General features: G+C 42.8%; 1 protein-coding gene across 2 annotated transcripts in view; it reads right to left on the reverse strand.

Annotated features, from left to right (window-relative positions):
* SLC12A6 (solute carrier family 12 member 6) overlaps nt 1-21,696 on the reverse strand; it is an 82,464-nt gene that overhangs the window by 10,554 nt on the left and 50,214 nt on the right. For both annotated transcript variants that reach the window (XM_067469795.1, XM_067469794.1), the window contains 14 exons: nt 20,169-20,315; nt 17,364-17,418; nt 15,808-15,938; nt 14,049-14,290; nt 13,567-13,781; nt 11,563-11,721; nt 9,647-9,745; nt 9,434-9,491; nt 8,445-8,619; nt 8,222-8,340; nt 8,044-8,142; nt 5,668-5,787; nt 4,027-4,131; nt 3,628-3,796 (listed from right to left, as the gene is read on the reverse strand). In XM_067469795.1, the coding sequence (XP_067325896.1) occupies nt 3,628-3,796; nt 4,027-4,131; nt 5,668-5,787; nt 8,044-8,142; nt 8,222-8,340; nt 8,445-8,619; nt 9,434-9,491; nt 9,647-9,745; nt 11,563-11,721; nt 13,567-13,781; nt 14,049-14,290; nt 15,808-15,938; nt 17,364-17,418; nt 20,169-20,315 (1,893 nt within the window). The remainder of the gene's footprint in view (nt 1-3,627; nt 3,797-4,026; nt 4,132-5,667; nt 5,788-8,043; nt 8,143-8,221; nt 8,341-8,444; nt 8,620-9,433; nt 9,492-9,646; nt 9,746-11,562; nt 11,722-13,566; nt 13,782-14,048; nt 14,291-15,807; nt 15,939-17,363; nt 17,419-20,168; nt 20,316-21,696) is intronic.

The following is a 21,696-nucleotide window of genomic DNA, read 5'->3' on the forward strand; positions in this document are numbered from 1 at the left end:
GATTCAGTATATAAAATAGTCCATAAGCTTCAAAGGAAAACAAGGTCCACGAGAACATAAAAATCCATGAAACTAGGCACTTGAATCCATGAAACAAGACAGTGGGAAAATCTCATAGACAAATCTTAAGCTTGGCAAAAACTTGATACATGAAACACAGAGCACTTGAAAGCAAGACCATGATAAAATAACAACAATGGCCCGACTGAGGCAACTCTCTCCTAAAGCTTTTTTCAGATCCCAAAACTGAAAGGAAAGCATTCTTTTTGACCTTCCCACCAGATAAAGGTTTGTTATCTCCCTTTTGCTGTAGATCAGTGGTTCTCAACCTGTGAGTCCCCAGGTGTTTTGGCCTACAATTCCCAGAAATCCCATCCAGTTTACCAGCTGTTAGGATTTCTGGGAATTGAAGGCTAAAACATCTGGGGACCCACAGGTTGAGAACCACTGCTGTAGATGAACTGATCGTCTCAGTCTCTGAAGACTTTGTCTCTGGTTACTAAAACTTTGTTTTCTGACCAAGCTTTCATTATCTTCTCCCTCCTTAATGCCTGCACCTGACAAATCATTTTCAGACAGTTGTTCTGAGAAAATCTGTAAAGGGCCTCTTCCAAGAATATGGCCTTGTGAATCTTCCTGAGACAACTCAGGTCTCTCTTCTGAGTTTAACTCAAGCCCAAGCAAACCCTCACCCCCAATGCCGACAGACCCAGGCCCAACATCAGAAACATCATCCCCATTCCCATCAAGAACATCAACATGAACATCAGACACAATCACAGGTTGAACAGGCCAACATATAACACTAACTCAACCAGAGAACTCAGACATAGTAGAACACTTGATGAATCAACTTGCATATTATTTGAGAACACAGAAATGCTGGACCACTCTGACAACCACCATGTCAGACTACACAGAGAAGCCATTGAAATCCACAAGCATGTGGACAATTTCAACAGAAAAGAGGAAGCCATGAAAATGAACAAAATCTGGCTACCAGTATTAAAAAAGCTCTAAAATCAGGACAGTGAATAATGAACAACACTCTGAAAACAGGGGAATTCCAGTCAAGAAACAATCATGGCCAGCTAACACCTCCCAAAAAGGAATTCCCCAGGCAGGAAGCAGCCGTTCTTTGAAGCTGCAAGGCTTTGCAACACTAATTGCAACATCCACACTTGCTTCCAACAGACAAGAGTTCTTTTTCCTGCTGTGGACATTCCACAGATAAATAAACCTTCCCTTGCTTAGTTTCCAATATACCTCACAACCTCTGAAGATACCTGCCATAGATGTGGATGAAACATCAGGAGAAAATGTTTCTGGAACATGGCCACATAGTCTGGAAAACTAACAGCGAGCCAGTCTTTAAAAATAATACTACTAGTAGATTTTGTATTGGTAGCCAACAGAATTCAGATTCAGTTCTGCTATAGAATGAGACATAAATATATTTGCGTATCTTTTAAAGTAAAGCGGTCTGTGAACAAGACATCTTTCATATATGCTTTCCATCCTAAATGAAACAAAGATACCAAGGCCCTATCTACACCGCCATATAATGCAGTTTGAAATGGCATTATATGGTCAGTGTAGACTCATATAATGTAGCTCCATTAGGTTAAGCTGCATTATGAGTCTATGCCAGGCATGGACAAACTTTGGCCCTCCAGGTGTTTTGGACTTCAACTCCCACCATTCCTAACAGCCTATCGGCTGTTAGGAATGGTGGGAGTTGAAGTCCAAAACACATGGAGGGCCAAAGTTTGCCCATGCCTGGTCTATGCTAACCATATAATGCAATTTCAAACTGTATCATATGGACATGTAGATGGGGTATGAGTTGCAGACTGGATTCATCTGTCCTACAGCTTGGCTGATTCTAGCAAGACGAATGCCATCCATCCCACACAAGCAGGTTTGGGTGTGGTAGGGCCATATTTAGAGCTAGAACAGAAGAACCTGCTTAAGACCAGATCCAACACAAACAAACTTTGTAAGGATTCATCTCTAAGAAGAAAAGGATCCAGACTGGGATCCTCCCACACTTTACTTCTCCACTACTTTTAAGCAACTCACTTCTGATGCTGGAAGAAAACTAGTCTAAGGAAAATAGTTTAAAGCACCACTGCTTAATGTACCAGTTTATATTTCAAACTGTTTCAAATGTTCAATTACTAATTATTTCTGCCGCTTACTCCTCTTTTAAGAAAAATACGCATATCTGTGTTGGGTTTTAGTTGGTCATAGTCCAGGATCCGCTCCAACAACTAGGGCTAGGAGCTTTGAATCCAATCACAGGGGAAGAATTTTGTACGAAGCCAGTTCAAACTTATCCAGTTTTTCCAGTTCATTTGATTTTAGTTAGCAAAGCCTGGAAAGTTCAAGGCTTCCAAGGTTGTGGAGAGCTGCTTGCTGTTAGACAACAGTATTTGTTTATTTACTATATTATTACCCTACCCACTCTCACCCCAAAGAGGACTCAGAGCACCTTACAAGTTATATGTACATACAATATATTATATTATTAGCATAGCACAATATAAGTATTATCAATTAGTATATTGTACTATACCACTATACTGCAATATTATTAGTAATCTTACATGTAATATATAATATGTAATTATATTATTATATTGTATTATTAGTATTATATTGTATTATAACATTAGGATCAATATTATATGTACATACAATATATTATTAGCATAGCACAATATTAGTATTATATATTACTATACCACTATATTGCAGTATTATTAGCAATATTACATATAATATATAATATACAATAATTATATTGTATTATTATTAGTATTATATTGTATTACATTATATCATTATCAATATTATATGTATATACAATATAAAATATTATTAGCATAGCACAATATTAGTATTATATATTACTATATTGTACTATACCACTATACTGCAATATCATTAGTAATGTATATGTAATATATAATATATAATTATTATATTATATTATTATTAGGAGTATATTGTATTACAATATTATGATCAATACTATATGTACAATATAATTTTGACATATTATATTGTAAATAGTAAAACAGTACTGGAATGCTGATCTGTGGCTGCTCAGGTACAAGTTAGACACTGACACTCCTTGTGATTCCTGACTAATGGAAAACTTAATGAACCATAGACAGCCTTTGTGTGTTTGAGACCAAGAGGTAGGGTTTCCAAGCCTGGTGGTTTGGACGGCAGGTAGCAATGGGGCTTAAGCCGTGGTTCTCAACCGTGGGTCCCCAGATGTTTTGGCCTTCAACACACAGAAATCCTGGGATTTCTGGGAGTTGTAGGGTAAAACCCCTGGGGACCCACAGGTTGAGAACCACTGGCTTAAGCCATCTTATTTAACTATATAAAGCTCATGAAGTTGGTTTGGACGGCAGGTAGCACTAGGGCTTAAGCCGTGGTTCTCAACCGTGGGTCCCCAGATGTTTTGGCCTTCAACTCCCAGAAATGTTGGGATTTCTGAGAGTTGTAGGGCAAAACACCTGGGGACCCACAGGTTGAGAACCACTGGCTTAAGCCGTCTTATTTAACCAAACAAAGTCAACGAAGTTGAAAGGGACGTCGGCAAAGGTTCACCTGCTCAGCAGCCAGTGCCTCACTGTAGCACTCCAGGAAGTTGCCCACCATGACAGAGCCTACAATAGTGAGGCCCTTGCCAGCTTTCAGCTGGGAGGCAAAGGTGAGCAGGCGTGGATGCTTCACGTGCAGGTCCTCATCCAGCTTTAGCAACACCAGGAGCTGTGGCCTAGGAAGAAAAGGATGCCCAAGATGCACATATGAAGGTGAAGTAGCAGGATGAGTTTAGGCTGTTACACCAAAGCGCAGTTCCACAAACACAAATGGAGCAGTTGATAGCGCAACACACACACACGAATGCATAGAGACAGAGATACATACACACACGTGCAGAAGTCTCTGCCTCGCGTACCCCACAACGAGGCGGCGGAGTCAAGAAGCAGCATGTTTGTTCCCTACCTCCAGTTCTTGGTGTGGGGTGGCCCTTCCTCAAGGCGCAGCAAGGCAAAGCGGGCTGCGCTCAGGGACAGGCCACGGATGCCGTCTCCCCACTCCTTCTCAGCCCTGGGAGGGATGCACAAACCGTTCAGCTAAATTCGGAGCTTAGGGGAGCAAATCACATAACGGTCCACCTTTTCCAGAATCCATTGAGGGGTGGAGTAAAAGGGCCAAAGGTGATCATGCACAAGGGAGATGAAGTGTTGTGATTCCCACCCTCACTACCGCTGAGTTCTGAATCGTTCAGCCTTTCACAGAGATCTTGATTCAAAATATCTATGAAAGTTATTACATTTTCTCGAAGGCTTTCATGGCCAGAATCACTAGGTTATTGTAGATTTTTCAGGCTATATGGCCATGTTCTAGAGGCATTCTCTCCTGATGTTTTTGCCTGTATCTATGGCAAGCATCCTCAGAGGTACTGACCTCACTACCTCTGAGGATGCTTGCCATAGATCAGTGTTTCTCAACTTGGGGGTCGGGACGTGAGGGGGTGTCAGAGGGGTCACCAAAGACCATCAGAAAACCATATTTTCTGTTGGCCATGGGGGTTCTGTGTGGGAAGTTTGGCCCAATTCAATCATTGGTAGGGTTCAGAATGCTCTTTGATGGTAGGTGAACTATAAATCCCAGCAACTACAACTCCCAAATGTCAAGGTCTGTTTCCCCCAAACTCCACCAGTGTTCTCATTTGGGCATACGGGGAATTCGTGCCAAGTTTGGTCCAGATCTATCATTGTTTGAGTCCACAGTGCTCTCTGGATGTAGGTCAACTACAACTCCCAAACTCAAGGTCAATGCCCACCAAAGCCTTCCAGTATTTTCTGTTGGTCATGGGAGTTCTGTGTGCCAAGTTTGGTTCCATTCCATCATTAGTGGAGTTCAGAATGCTCTTTGATTGTAGGTGAACTATAAATCCCAACAACTACAAATCCCACGGGATAAAATCAATCCCCCCACCAATCCCACCAGTATTCACATTTGGACGTATTGGGTATTTGTGCTAAATTTGGTCCAGTGAATAAACGTACATCCTGCATACCAGATATTTACACTACGATTCACAACAGCAGCAAAATGACACTTATGCAGTAGCAACAAAAATAATTTTATGGTTGGGGGTCACCTTAACACAAGGAAGTGTATTAAGGGGTCATGGCATTAGGAAGGTTGAGAACCACTGCCATAGATGCAGGCGAAACATCAGGAGAGAATGCCTCTAGAACATGGCTATATAGCCTGAAAAACCTACAACAACCCACAGTGATTACAGTTTTCCCATTAGGGAGAGAGATCAGCAAAAATCCTGATCCTGCTTGTTCTGCCAGTGAAGAGGAAGATCCCAAGGATTTTAGCTGCATCAATTTACTCCTGGGAGTTGAAATCCAAATGAGAGCCACAAACCCACAACCCACACTTTCACCTTACGATTTCAACCAGAGTGCAAACTGGGACAGAGAAACCAAAGATTCTGCACACTTCCCATTACAGACCGGGTGGATAAGTACAGGGATAAGGAAGGATCTCGACTCAAGGGAAAAGGAGGCTATGCAAAGGTGGGTCCCGGATCCCAGGGCTTCCAAACACAAAAATGGAACTCACCCGTGGTATTCAATGTATTTGTAAATCATCCCAGCTATCACCATGGCGACAATGGCATAATACCAGGAGGAAATGAACATGAGAGCCACACAGATACTCATGCCCATGAAGGAGAGTGCCCTGCAACGAGAGAGAAAGGGAAGGACCCTATGGTTAAGGAAAACTACCCTAAAATTATTCAGAGCATCAAAAATTAAACAGGACACTTAAAGTTGAGCATTCAGCTCACTAGCGAGCAGAGCGTGAAGTGCCGTGTGATGTGGCTGTAAAGAATCCAGAGCTTAGGAGGCAAACATGCAGGGTCCAATCTTTAAAAATCACAAAAGGTTTATTTACAATAATAAGAACTACATTTCTCAATAAATCAAGAACTGGGTCTGAGCTATTCTAACACCCATCTCTTCTAAGTTTTCAAGGGAGGGAAAAACTCAATCACTACATCTCTCCTGACACACAAGCAGAGAGAGATCTCAAAGCACAGAGCACATACATAGGGACCACCAAACGCAGCATTGCCCAGACACGCATCAAGGAACATGAAAGGCACTGCAGACTACTTCAACCAGAGAAGTCAGCCACAGCAGAGCACCTGATGAACCAGCCTGGACACAGCATATTATTTGAGAACACAGAAATGCTGGACCACACCAACAACCACCATGTCAGACTACACAGAGAAGCCATTGAAATCCACAAGCATGTGGACAATTTCAACAGAAAGGAAGAGACCATGAAAATGAACAAAATCTGGCTACCAGTATTAAAAAACTCTAAAATTATAACAGCTAAACAACAGAGAGGAAAAAAACAGGCACAGATTAACACCTCCCAGCAACAGATTTTCCCAGGCTCAGGCAGGCCTTCAAATGCTAATGAAGGTGATCAGCTAAACATTCACACCTAACTGCAGCAGGGAAGAGCTCCTTGCCCCACCCCAGCCATTCCACAGTTATATAAACCCATTTTTCCTACTTCCAACAGACCTCACAACCTCTGAGGATGCTTGCCATAGATGCAGGCGAAACGTCAGGAGAAATGCCTCTAGAACATGGCTCTATAGCCCGAAAAAAACCACAAGAACCTAGAGAACATACTCTCCATACTAAAGTGTAAAAAGGGAGAAGTTAGATTAAAAAAGCTTGCAGTAGAAAACTATTCATTTTAAACAACCAATGAGAGCAGAAAGAGAGAATTAGAAATATATATTCCCAACTGTCATTCAGGAGACATGGGGGAAGGAAAACCTTTACTCTATACTTGTCATACACCAGAGCAGAAACACCTCTGAAGATCAAATTATGATCTGATTTCACTAACTTGGTAAAATCAGCAAGGAGTTTATTGAAGGATATATGTAGGCAAAGCAGTACAAATAGCAAACATTGTAAAGGCCCAATACAAGTAAAATAGTCCATAAACTTCAAAGGAAAACAAGATCCAAAAGTACATAAAAAGCCATGAAACTAGGCACTTGAATTCATGAAACTAGACAGCAGGAAAATCTCATTCACAAAGCTGGAGCTTGGCAAGAACTTGGTACATGAAACTAAGAGCACTTGAAAACAAGAACATGATCAAATTCCAACGTTGACCTGAATGAGGCAACTCTTTGCCATGCATCAATATAAGGCTTCTCCAGGTTCCAAAACTGAAAGGAAAGCTTTTATCTTGAGCTTTCTACCAAATAATTGTTTGTTATCTTTCTTTTGCTGTAAGCAAATGGAGGGTCCGAGTCTTTGAAGACTGTCTGTTTAGAGAAACTTTGCTTTCTGTCTAAGTTCTCATTATCATCTCTGAGATCTCATTATTTTCTGCACTTGACAAATAGTCTTCAGACAGTTGTTCTGAGAAAAGCTGTGAAGGGCCTCTTCCAAGAATGTGGCCTTGTGAATTTTCCTCTTCCTGAAACAGCTTCCTGAAACAGCTCTTGTCTGAGCTTAACTCAAGCCCAAGCAAACTGTCATCCCCAAAGCCACCATCAGAAACATCATTCCCATTCCCATCATGAACATCAGCATTAACATGAACATCAGACACAATCACAGGCTGACATACAACAATACTGAACTAATTAAATTGTTCCTCATTGAGGACTTGGGCAGTGTGGGGTTGATTTCCAACACGTATTAAAGGCCAATAGAATTACAATTAGTTTTTTCTGCTGCTTAAAGGCATGATGAGGTATTTAGAATGACGATTTCTGGTCCTACATTTAAACTGAGTCAGACCCAAAAAACACTCCGTTCTCCAATTCCATTTAACCTGCAGACCCCATTCTCCTGGTATGACTGAGTACCAAACCTGCAGGTCTACCTCCTATCACATCCTTATAAGTACTGTATTATTTTTCCCTCTCCCTCTACCCATTATTCTTACCAGTGGTAATACCGAAAGCGTGGTCTCCAGTTGGGGGTACGTAACAGGGTTTGTAAGGCACAGGCCAGGTTGACAAAGAGGTAACACATTAGGAAAAACCTAAGAGAAAAATAGCAAATGGAGTCAGTGGTGGCGTGTGTCCTGGGAATCCCAACCCATAATAGATATCAACACTTACATGGAAAGAATAGGGGCAACCATGTCCAAAGAGGCAATCAGGATCCCCAATTCTGCAATGCCTGCTGTCAGGAGCAAAGCCCAGGTAGGCTCCCCATTGGCTTTTCCGTGGCCAAATACCTAGCATGTGTAAAGGAGACAGACCACACAGGTTAGATACCAGCTCCTCAGAACAATAGTGTGCTTTAATGATTGGTGAGACAATGTAATGATGTTGCTCTTACCCTCAGGAAGGGTATAATGTTGTCCTTGGCTATAGCCTGCAACAGTCGGGGTGCACCAGTGAGGCTTTGGAGCCCAGCTCCACATGTGGAGAAGAACGAACCAATGACGATGACCCATGGAGAAGGCCAGGACAGCGTCCCCACTACTAGGTTCCCCTTCACAGAGTCACCAAACCTATCCAATAAAGGCAAATAATAACACCATCTGCTGCCTCCCTGAGGTTGAGACATGCAGTAAAAACACACAACTGCCTCCAACACTGTCACCAACATTGCATCCATAAAGAGAACATTACTCCTTTCCACCAAATGCCAAGGAGGCTGTTCTGGTCTTGAATGGTGTCTGTAATCAGTAATGGACTGGATGAGGACCAACAAGCTGAAACTAAATCCAGATAAGACAGAGGTACTCCTGCTCAGTCGTAAGGCAGTTCAGGGTGTGGGATTTCAGTCTGTGTTTGATGGGGTCGCACTCCCCCTGAACACACAGGTTTGCAGTCTGGGGGTGATCCTGGACTCAGTGTTGACCCTGGAATCCCAGATTTCAGTCAGTGCGACTTAAGCAACGTGCAGTCATTGAATTCTTGACAGCAGAAGGTGTCACCCCAAAGGAGATTTATCAGAGAATGCAAGCAGTTTATGGTGATTGTGTTGATGTGAGTACTGTACGTCACTGAGCGAGTAAGTTTAAAGATGTTGAGGTGACACCTTCTGTTGTCAAGAATTCAATGACTGCACGTTGCTTAAGTCACACTGAGTGACCGTCTGTGCAGGGTTCCATACTTTGCACTTTAACAACACAACCATTCAATGCTAAGGCTTTCCACCAAAATGGAACTGTAGAGGAGAATCTACTGAACAAGCCAGTAGCTGCTGCATACCAGTACTTCCATCTGTTGAGGAGTTATGAAGGTGGAGGCATTACTTTTCATTCAACCCTCGTATTTTGGGATTGCATTATTAGGGAAATGCAAGTCAGTACTACTTACTTGTCTCTCAGGACAACACCTTCCACACAAGCCCCAAACAGTACTACATTGCTAAGATCTGGCGTGACGAACCATTAAGGATAGTAAGTGATTTTTGCCCAGCATAAAGTAAATGAGCACCCACTCTGCTTTACATGCACAAGCTACCCTCAATATTGTATTTCTCTTTCTTACTGACTCTATGTTGCTTTGTTCATTTTCTGAGAAGGATACACACAAAAGAAGTGGTGAGGATGGCCAGAATGGTACCAATGGGAATAGATTTTTGGGCATCTTTCAGGTCCCCAGAACGATTTGATCCAGCCATGATTCCTGTGAAGATAAAACATTGGGTGAATCATTTATTGATAGGTGAAGACAGAAATGGTGACACCTGTGAAACCACAAAGCCATGAGGAAACCCAAATTTGGGAGCTCAAGAAAATCAAATTCTATAATTGATTTACTGTAAAGATCCCCCAACAGAACCTTTCTAAAGAGGCTGAAGCTCACCCCATATGTAACCTCAAGAAGGGGTAAGCCTCATTCCTCCAGACCAGAGGTTCTCCCAACTTTTTTAGGTGCAGAGCCCTTTTTGAAGGAAAAGTTTCTCAAGGAGTCCAAAGAAATGTCTTTATATTATATATTGTACTAGCTGTACCCGGCCACGCATTGCTGTGGCCCAGACTGGTTAAATGGAAAAGAAAAAAAAGATAAAGAGGTGGTTTCTAATATATGTGATTTCACAATGCTTGTGGGTATACAATATTTTTCGTTGTTCCATATTTTTACCTGTCACAGGTGTGACATCGATATAATAGGAAGTATGTGGAAACATAAAAACAGGCACCTATTTGAATACTACATTGTGTCAATATTTCAAAGCAGTTGGTGAAGTGTTTTGGGAGATTTAAGGTTTTGAGCAAACAAACATTTACATTTTTAACTATATACATATTAGCCCATATAATAATAATAATAATCCTGGTCTATTTATTTAAGTATTTATATTCCACCCTTCTCACCCTACAGGGGACTCAGGGCGGATTACAATGTACATATACATGGCAAACATTCGATGCCATAGACATGCAATATATATAGACAGACACTCAGAGGCTATTTAACATTCCAGCTTCTGGCCACCAGGAGAGCTGTCGCTTTCTCATTCTTTGCATACTTCCTGGAGATTTTTATGGCCTCGTAAATCAGTTAAAATTAGCCTCCCCACATAAGTGGTACCTAAATGTCCTACTTGACAGATGCAACTGTCTTTCGGGCTGCAAAGGTCGACAACAAGCTACACAATTTTGGTCACTCCGACCCAGGTTGGCTTCGAACTCATGACCTTTTGGTCAGTAGTGATCTTAATGCAGCTGACTCCCAGCAAGATGTGCCACAGTACAAAATAGAACACACCCCCACAAGCCCCAGAACATCCTAGAGTATAGCCCTGAGTGCAATCTGGAACGCTGTGTAAGCAACGGGGTATTTCTTCATAAGGGAAGAAATATAACAACAACAACCACAACAACGGTATGAATAATAATACTGGTCTATATAATAATAATGTATATAAATAAAAATGTAAATATCTGTTTGTGAATAACCTCAAATCTCCCCAAATATTTCACCGATTGCTTCGAAATTTGGGCACAATGTAGCATTCAAATAGGTGAAGGTTTGCATGTTTTCACATACCTACGATTATACAGATGTCACACCTGTGACAGGTAAAAACATGCTTTGCATTAAAAACAGTGCCATCTGCTGGACGGCCAAGAAAAGGCAGGTAGAGAAATCCAAGTCGGGGAGAGGGGCAGGGAAGGAAGGGGGCAGGCAAGGAGGTAGGCCCAGCCCAAGTCCAGAGCTCCCGTAGCCTCATGCCCTGCCTGACGTTTTCTGGCACCATCTCACACCCACGCCTCCAGGAAGACTGGAAACTCAGAAGGAAGGAACGATTGAATGGTAGGCTTGTCTTAAGGCCTCCTTGAACCACAGTTTAAGAACTAGACAAAGAGATTTCAGCCACAAAGATCGATACAAGAGATGTGTTAAGAAGATAATATTGTCAGATTCAGCATCAGTTGCCTACTTTTCTGATGTTCTGCAGAAATGTGAACAATTTTTAGTTACGACATCGCTCTTACCAGTGACAGAGGGGAAGAAGATGCCCACAAGAAGGGTGAAAGAGGTTGTGATGTCAGCCAGCACGTACTGCTGATTGAGGGCTCCTCCCGCATCAACCGAGTGCAAGGAAGGTTTCTCAATGATCTCTCCTTTCATCAGATAGCTGCTCCAAAGGTTCTCTGAAATTATTATTATCAGCATCAACATCATCCACAGCATCAGCATCCTCCTTTCTCTCTTCAGTTCTGAGAAGCTAAGCATACTAAGCAAACTTCTTCTCACTATCTGCTCAACAATCCCCCCGGCTATGGAACTTGCTACCTGGTGAGATTAGGCAAGCCCCCAACCTAGCAGCCTTTAAAAGAGATCTAGACTTGGCTTTTCCGATGTGTCTTTGGAGAGTGATTATATATTCCATTTTTGTTGTTCCACCTACACTGTTTCTCCCCATATTGCACTTTCACCCACCCTATTGAAAGTTTAACTCCACTGTTCAGCCCCCTACGAGCTCCTTCTTTACAAATTGCACTTTTCATTGCTATGTCATCCAGAGTTTTATCATTTTATGTCATTTGGCCCGCCCACTGTGTTTGATTTTCTATTATGTTATTTTGTATTATTTATTTTATTTGATTGGTTTATTTTTACTGTGATTTTATTTTGTTGTTTATATTTCATGTTTCTGTACTGAATTGTTGGGCCTGGCCTCATGTAAGCCGCTACGAGTCCCCTTTGGGGAGATGTTGGAGGGGCATAAATAAAGATTATTATTGTTATTATTAAGCTGAGAGATGCTGACTGAACCCAGCAATGGGGTGGGTAACTGTGGATGGCTAAGGGATGATACCAACCATTGAATAGCCATACCCTTACTATATTACCTGACTGGCACAACCTGGGATCACAACCAGATACAGTAAAGGCATCTGCCCTTGTGCTATGCTACTCTGCTGCTGAGTATGCATGCCCAGTGTGGAACACATCTCACCACACTAAAACAGTGGATGTGGCTCTTAATGAGACATGCCTCATTATCACAGGGTGTCTGCGCCCTACACCACTGGAGAAATTACACTGTTTAGCCAGTATTGCACCACCTGACATCCACCAGGAAGTAGCAACCAATAGTGAAAGACCAAGGCAGTGACATCTCCGGCCCATCAAGCACGCCAACGACTTAAATCAAGAAATAATTTTCTAAGATCTACAGAGACACTCGCTGGAACACCTCAGCAAGCAAGAGTCCAAAAGTGGCAGGCTCAAACCCTGAACCTCAACCAATGGTTGATATCAAATGAGAGACTCCCCACTGGGCACACAGAAAACTGGGTGACTTGGAAGGCGCTGAACAGACTGCGCTCTGGCACCCTGAGATGCAGAGCCAACGTCAAGAAATGGGGCCACGAAGTGAAATCCATGACATGCGAGTGCGGAGAAGAGCAAACCACAGACCACCTGCTGCAATGCAACCTGAGCCCTGCCACATGCACAATGGAGGACCTTCTTGCACCAAGACCAGAGGCACTCCAAGTGGCCAGCTACTGGTCACTTAATAGAACACCTAGTCTGCAAAGTTTGTGTTTTGTTTCTTTGTTTGTCTGCAGTACAACTATTTTGGTTCGCTCCTGACACGATAAATAAGTAACCATATTACCTACAAGGAAATATATTTTTTATCTGTCAAATACTTTATATGGGATGTAGGATGCATTTTCCCATATTTTAGGGCCAGAAGAGGAGGGTTTTCTTTAAAAAGGACAGTAAGTAAACAGAAGCTATTTCTAGTTCGTAGTTTTTCTTAATGTCTTCTCTTAAGCCTGGAGGAAGAAAACTCTAGAAAATGCCTCCATGCCCCCCTAGCAAGTATTTCGAGCAACACATCTGGAGACCCACAGGTTGAGAATCACTGCCCTAGAGATTCTGCACTTCTGCCTTATTATGACAACATGCAGGACACCTTTGGGTCATCTCACAATGAGAAACATAGTGCTAGACTGAGACAGAAGATAACAGATTTTCCTCACCAGTAATAATACCACTGGCCAATCCTGGAATACCCTGAATAACGGTAACATTGTTGTGCAGAAAATAATCATCACAGGAGGCATTGAGGCGCTTGGTGGAGTTGCAGAAGGAATCCCATAGGCGAGTGTGTACTGTGATGTTGTCCCGCTCCTCCGTCTTTGCGCACTTGTCAATCTGGTGTTGGGAGAGGGAACGGTTCCCCAGCATACAGACACTGGATAGTGAGGAGACACAGAAAAATGAGTAGAATGGAGTTTACACTGGTGGAGAACCAGCATATAAACTAGCTACAGAGTCCTGACTCTATGGAAGTGTAAACGTACTTAGAACTCCGTGGTCTTGCCAAACCGTCTACCAGGTCTCCTTGCCAAGAATAGAAAATTAAAAACACCATAGCAGAACTGGATTTCCCAACATTAATTGGTAGGTTGATGAAAAGTGAAGGTGAGACTAATCTTCTCTGAGCAAATGAGTAACTTACGGGAAATTAGGAGGTGCGAAGGAGGATTTGATGGCACCAGCGTAGATGGCGAGGATGGAGACGATGACGCAGGCGAGAAAGAGAGAGGCAAACTTGTTCACATAGCGCACGCCCACAAACACCACCAGCACCATCAGCACCAGGAAGGCCGAGCCATACACCCGCATGTTGTTCAACAAGGCTGCTGGCTCCTTCAGTGGATCCTCGCTGTGGAAGATGGCTGCCTCGGGGGCAATGTACATCTGAGAGGAGACAAGAAGCAGACATATCAGTTTGGGGAGGGACAACAGCTGTAGGCAATGCATGAGGATGGCTCCCTTGAAAAGACAACACTTAATAAAGTAGAAGGGAGTCCTAAAAGAGAATGGCCAGGTTCCAAATGGATAGATTGAATCAAGGAAAACATTGGATCTGGCACTGAATGTTTGCCATCTTTGTTGTGAATCCACGCTGAGTCCCTCGGGGAGAGAAGATAGAATATAAATTAAGTTTTATGTTGTTGTTGTTGTTGTTGTTGTTGTTGTTGTTGTTCTTCTTCTTCTTCTTCTTCTTCTTCTTGTTATTATTATTATTATTATTATTATTATTATTATTTATAGTGATTAGCAGGGCTGATGATCCTTCCTGTGGAAGCAGGGCTTTCCCGATACCCCATAATAGGAAATGTTAAGGCTGCGATGGATTAGGCATATCAATTAAAGCTATCTAAGCCCAATTCAAAGTGCTGGTTCTGACCTATAAAGCTCTATACAGTTCTAGCCCAGCTTACTTGTCCGAACGCATCCACCTCTACGTCCTACCTCGAAACCTAAGATCATCAAGGGAGGCCCTGCTCTCGCTCCCGTCAACAGCACAAATGTACCTGGCAGGGACGAGAGACAGAGCCTTCTTGGCGGTGGCCCCCCACCTATGGAACGCACTCCCAACTGAGGTAAGATCGTCCACCTCCCTCCTAGCTTTTCGAAAGAAATTAAAGGCATGGTTTTGGGACCAGGCTTTTGGACAATAGATGCAAGCGGCACTTTAAGGGAATGCGACTGGAATGACGATATGACTGATGGGACTATTTTACTGTTTTAATGATGGCTTATGTATTGTTAATTATGCTTTTATGTTTAAATGTGGGTTTATAATGATCTTATAGCAGGTTGAATTCTTACCAGGAAAATTTCTATGGCCCCCAAGATGTACATTACTGTAATTTGTTACTGTAATTTGTTATGTAATGGCTTCGTAACGGGACCCATTGTAAGCCATACTGAGTCCCCCCCTCGGGGGTTGAGAAGGATGGGATAAAAATGCGAGAAATAAATATCTTAGACTTGACAATGTAAACAAACAGATCATGGGACATCATGATCATCATCATAGATCCATAGCTTTGGATAGGACACCAAGAGCCATCCGGGCCAACCTCTGCTCGTGACAGAAAACACAAATCAAAGCCCTCCTAAAAGATGGCCATCCAAAGAAAGCAACTCTGAGGCAGAATATTCTACTGTCAAAGAGCTCTTACTCTCATGATATTCTTCTTAATGTTTAGGTAGGATCTCTTTCCCTACTATTTGAATCCAAAACAGGAGTAAACAAGATGCTCAATGTGACATCCCATGAGTTGCAAGGTTTTTCATCATTGGGGTTCATCTACACCAGGCATGGGCATCGGCTGTTAGGAATTGTGGGAGTTGAAGTCCAAAACACCTGGAGGGCTGAAGTTTGCCCATGTCTATAATGATCTTATAGCAGGCTGAATTCTTACCAGGAAAATTTCTATGGCCCCCAAGATGTACATTGCAGCTGCGAAGGTAGTGCCCAGATAAAAGCAGAGTCCCACAGCTCCTCCAAACTCAGGCCCCAGCGCTCGCGAAATCATGAAGTATGATCCACCAGCTTCAAAGAGAAGACAAAGAGAAGCAGGGTATTGTGTGGCATGAATCAGACCTGTTTTACTATTTGCACTACAAACACACTCTAACACTAGGTTGCTGTGAGTTTTCCAGGCTGTATGACCATGTTCCAGAAGCATTCTCTCCTGATGTTTCACCCACATTGTACCAGAACTGTGCGAAGCTGGCTGGGAGTCATCTGCATTGAGATCACTACTGATAGAAAGGTCATGAGTTCGAAGCCAGCCTGGGTCAAAGTGAGCTCCCAACCAGCTTGCTGTCGACCTTTGCAGCCCAAAAGACAGTTGCATCTGTCAAATAGGAAATTTAGGTACCACGTATGCAGGGAGGCTAATTTAAGTAATTTACGATGCCATAAAAATTCCAGCAAGCATGCAAAGAATGAGTATTTCATCACTGTCACAAATGGACGATGAGGTGACAGCTCCCCTGGTGGCCAGAATACCCTCATCAAAAGCTGGAATGTTAATAGCCTCTGGGTGTGTCTATATATGTTGTGTGTCTATGGTATTATTATTATTATTATTATTATTATTATTATTTATTTATTTATTTATTTATTGCATTTCTATCCCGTCTTTCTCAACCCCCGAACGGGGACTCAGGACGGCTTACAATGGGCCCCATTATGAAGCCAGTACATAACAAATTACAATAATTAAATGTTTGCCATGTATTGAATGTTTGCCATGTATATGTACATTGTAATTCGCCCCGAGTCCCCTGTGGGGTGAGAAGAGCGAAATATAAATACTGTAAAAATAAATAAATGGCATCCACAGAGGTTGCGAGGTATATTAAAAACTAAGCAAGGGAGGCAAGTGTGAATGTTGCAATTAATCACCTTAATTAGCATTGCAGCTTCAAGGCCTGGCTGATTCCTGCCAGGTGGAATCACTTATTGGAAGGTGTTACATGGCTATACATCCCAAAAAAATCACAGCAACCCAGTGATTCTGGACATGAAAGTCTTCAACAACACACACTCTAATCCTGTTTCAGTAGACTGTATTTATCTGATAGCACAATTTCCCCAGCATAGCCTCCAGATAGCTTACAGTAACACACTCAGATCCAATCAGACAAACAAAAAAGATAAAATCAATAAGCCAGAGACAAAAGGGAGTTTGCCAGAGGCTATTGGAAAATATATCAAACACCATTAGAGGTCATTAAAGGCATGAAAACAGAAGGGACTTGGCCCAAACCACAGAACAATAATGGTACAAAGTGCACCTTCATAGAATAGGAGTGCCATAAGGAGGGTACTACTACTGAAAAATCTTTTCCTAGGAAGTACTGGATTAATTTCAGAGGGAAGACGCATTCAACAGGAATCGCCAGAATGATTATATCTGCTAGACATCCATATGTAGGAGGAGGCGGGTATTTAAAATAGGATACTCACCAGGCACAACTCCATTGGTGGCAATGGCACTCATAGAGATAGCTGTCAGCAGGGTCTGTAGAGAAGACAAGGAATTGACAGCAGGGGGATTGAGATGAGAAACAGACAAAGATTATCATAGAGTTGGAAGAGACCTCGTGGGCCATCCAATCCAACCCCATTCTGCCAAGAAGCAGGAAAACCACATTCAAAGCAGCCCCAACAGATGGCCATCTAGTCTCTGCTTAAAAGCCTCCAAAGAAGGAGCCTCCAGCACACCCTGGGGCAGAGAGTTCCACTGCTGAACAGCTCTCACGGTTAGGAAGTTTTTCCTAATGTTCAGGTGGAATCTCATTTCCTGTAGTTTCAAGGCATTGTTCCGCATTGTAGTCTCTAGGGCAGCAGAAAACAATCTTGCTCCCTCCTCCTTTTGACTTCCCCTCACATTTTGATCCATGGCCTTCATCATGTCACCTCTCAGCCTTCTCTCCTGCAGGCTAAACATGCCCAGCTCTTTAAGCCGCTCCTCATAGGGCTTGCTCTCTTTGATCAATGTAGTCGCCCTCCTCTGGACACATTCCAGCTTGTCAACATCTCCCTTCAATTGCGGCACCCAGAACTGGACACAATATATCCTTCTCCTTATTCTTATTACTGTGTGACAAGACTACAGATATCATTTCTGTTGAATCTATTTTACAAGTTACAATCCTAGTGTTACAATTCCGCTTTCCCTTCTACTCAGTTTCACATGAGAATAAGTCAAAGTGATGTGTATCTTAATAACATTTCTCAGCTGATACCATTATGGCGAATTAAGATGCCAGAGTGCAAGTACTCCTTCCTTTCATTACAATGAGCAATAAAAGACTGGTGTAGACTCAAAGAGGAGGAATAAGTTGAGGAATAAGAATCATGGCTTGCTGTGAGTTTTCCAGGCTGTATGGTCATGTTCCAGAAGCATTCTTTCCTGACGTTTCACTCACATCTCTGGCAGGCATCCTCAGAGACTGTACATGATTCCACAGCAAGCTGGCTGCAGAAAAGGCAAAAGCTGCACACCACAAGTGTTGAACCTGACTCAGCACATAGAAGATGGTTTTGAAAGGCAGCAGATTACAGGAGCTCTCTTCACAGACCTGCCAGCAGCTTATAACACTGCAAATCATTGCCTTCTCCTGAGAAAAAAAAACTGATAATATCACAAAGGACCACGACCTCATCCGCTTCATAGGAAATCTGCTACAAAACAGGAGTTTTTTTGGTGAGTTTCGGGGCCAGAGAAGCAGATGGCGAAAACAGAAGAACTGCCTGCCTCAAGGGAGCATGCTTGCTCCATCAATGCTTAACATTTACACAAATGGCCAACCACTGTCAGAAGGGACAGACAGTTTCATCTATGCTGACGATTGTGCCATCACCGCTCAAGTAGAGAGCTGTGAAACGGTTGAATAGGAGCTCTCCAAAGTTTTAGGTGTTCTTACTTCCTATTACAGAGAAAACCAGCTGATTCCTAATCCATCTAAAACACATATGTGTGTTTTCCATCTTAAGAACAGACAATCATCTTGAGCTCTGAGGATTACCTGAGAAGGAATCCCACTGGAGCATTGCAGCACACCCAAATACCTGGGAGTTACCCTGGACTGTGCACTCACCTACAAGAAGCACTGCCTCAATATCAAGCAAAAAGTGGGTGCTAGAAACAATATCATATGAAAGCTGACTGGCAAAACTTGGGGATCACACCCCGATACAGAGAAGACATCTGCCCTTGCGCTTTTCTACTTTGCTACTTATGCATGCCCAGTGTGGAACACATCTCACAATGCTAAAGATGTGGATGTGGCTCTTAATGAGACATGCCGTGTTATCACAGCATGTCTACGCCTTACACCACTGGAGAAATTATTCTGTTTAGCCGCACTGAACCACCTTTGGTTCATTGACATCTCCATCCCATCCTGTGTTCAGATATCAGCCAGCATGCTAACACCTTAAATCAAGAAATACTTTTCTAAGACTACAAAAATACTTGCAGAAAACCTCAGCATGCAAGAGGCCAAAAGTGGCAGGCTAAAACCTGGAATCACAAGCCATGGCTGATACCGAATGAGAGACTCCTTCCTGGGCACACAGAAGACTGGGAGACTTGGAAGGCGCTTAACAGACTGAGCTCTGGCACCAAGAGATGCAGAGCCAACCTTAAGAAATGGCACCACAAAGTGGAGTCCATAACATGCGAGTGTGGAGAAGAGCAAACCACTGACCACCTACTGCAATGAAACCTGAGCCCTGCTACATGCACAATGGAGGACCTTCTTATAGCAACACCAGAGGCACTCCAAGTGGCCAGCTACTGTTCAAAGGACATTTAATATAATGCCAAGTTTTTAAAACTTTGTGTTTCTTAAATACATTACAACTGTACAATCAGTTCACTTTTAATATGATAAATAATTAACTTCACAGCCTCTGAGGAAACTTGCCTTAGATGTGGGTGAAATGTCAGGGGAGAATGCTTCTGGAACATGGCCATACAGCCTGGAAAACTCACAGCAACCCAGTGAATCCAGCCATGAAAGCCTTCAGCAATACAAATTGTCATTGGTTCAACACGTTTCAAAATTCTTGAGAGTAACCCAATAGGATTGTTCCAATCTTATGCATACTGTCTCAACATTTCCGCTGTGGCCCTTTAAGGCAGAAAAGTGTTGGTATCTTTTGTCCTTCCCCAACCCATTCCATGAGGTTCTTCCTATCCACATTGGATAACGAAGTCTGTATTAGGAGATGATTTAAGCTGCAAGAGAGAGAGGAACTTACACAGCAACAGCACATGAAAACAATGGCAAAGGCTTGCAGGATGCCAGCTGTACCCACTACCCAAGTGAGTCGCAAGAAGAGAATGACCCCAAAGATGTTCTGGAGGCATGGCAGGTAGACGCCCATGAACGTGCCCATCTGTGGAGTCTAGGGGAATAAAAAGCAGGAATATTTCAAATATCAATCATCCACACTTTCTTATTCCTCCCTTGTTTTCTACTCTTTCTACCCAACTGTATGAACATGCTTGCACGTTATCAAATCACTTCAATTTATCTTAGTGGGGGGAAAATGATGACACTAAAAAAACTGAAATCCTGTTCTCAGAATTGGAAAAAAAATACTCAGAGCCACATGGTGGAACTGAGTATTGGACTCTTGGAGACAAGGGTTCAAAATCTCACTTGGCCACCCACTGGGTGACGCTTGGACAAGTTACACACTCAGCATTAAAGAAAGACAACAGCAACTCCACTGTCACCATAAGTAAGAAATAACTTGAATGCATCACAACTGCAAAACCTTGTTACTCAGATGCTTCAGAGCTTGGCCTGCAATTCTGAATATTTTGCCCATCTGAGAAGCCAGGGTCTCAAAATGTCTTGACAGCCATAGAATCGGCGAGCTGGAAGAGACCACATGGACCATCTAGTCCAACCCCCTTCCATGCAGGAAAAGTACAATCAACCCCTGTCACAGAATCATAGGATCATAGAGTTGGAAGAGACCTCGTGGACAATCTATTTCAACCCCCTGCTAAGAAGCAGGAAAATTGCATTCAAAACACCCCCGACATATGGCCATCCAGCCTCTATTAAAAAGTCCCCAAAGAAGGAGACTCCACCACACTCTGTGGCAAAGAGTTCCACTGCTGGACAGCTCTCACAGTCAGGACGTTCTTCCTATTGTTCAGGTGTTGTTTGAAGCCATTGTTCCACGTCCTAGTCTTCAGGGCCGAAGAAAACAAGCTTGCTCCCTCCTCCCTATGACTTCCCCTCACATATTTATGAATAGCTTTCATCATGTCTCCTCTCCGCCTTCTCTTCTTCAGGCTAAACATGCCCAGCTCTTTAAGCCACTCCTCATAGGGCTTGTTCTCCAGACACTTGATTATTTTAGTCACCCTCCTCTGGACACATTCCAGCTTGTCAACATCTCTTCCCTGGATCTAGACACTAGACTCCTATTGATGCAGGCCAAAATCCCATTGGCGTTTTTAGCTGCCGCATCACATTGTTGGCTCATGTTTAAGTTGTTGACCACGAGGACCCCAAGATCTTTTTCACATGTACTGCTCTCGAGCCAGGCATTCCCCATTTTGTATCTTTGCATTTTATTTTTTCTGCCTAAGTGGAGTATCTTGCATTTGTCCCTGTTGAACTTCCTTTTGTTATTTTTGGCCAATCATCTCTCTAATCTGTCAAGATCGTTTTGAATTCTGCTCCTGTCTTCTGGAGTATTGGCTATCCCTCCCAATTTGGTGTCATCTGCAAACTTGATGATCCTGCCTTCTAACCCTTCATCTAAG

The sequence above is a fragment of the Anolis sagrei genome, chromosome 6, assembly GCF_037176765.1.
Source record: "Anolis sagrei isolate rAnoSag1 chromosome 6, rAnoSag1.mat, whole genome shotgun sequence".
NCBI classification, from domain to species: domain Eukaryota; kingdom Metazoa; phylum Chordata; class Lepidosauria; order Squamata; family Dactyloidae; genus Anolis; species Anolis sagrei.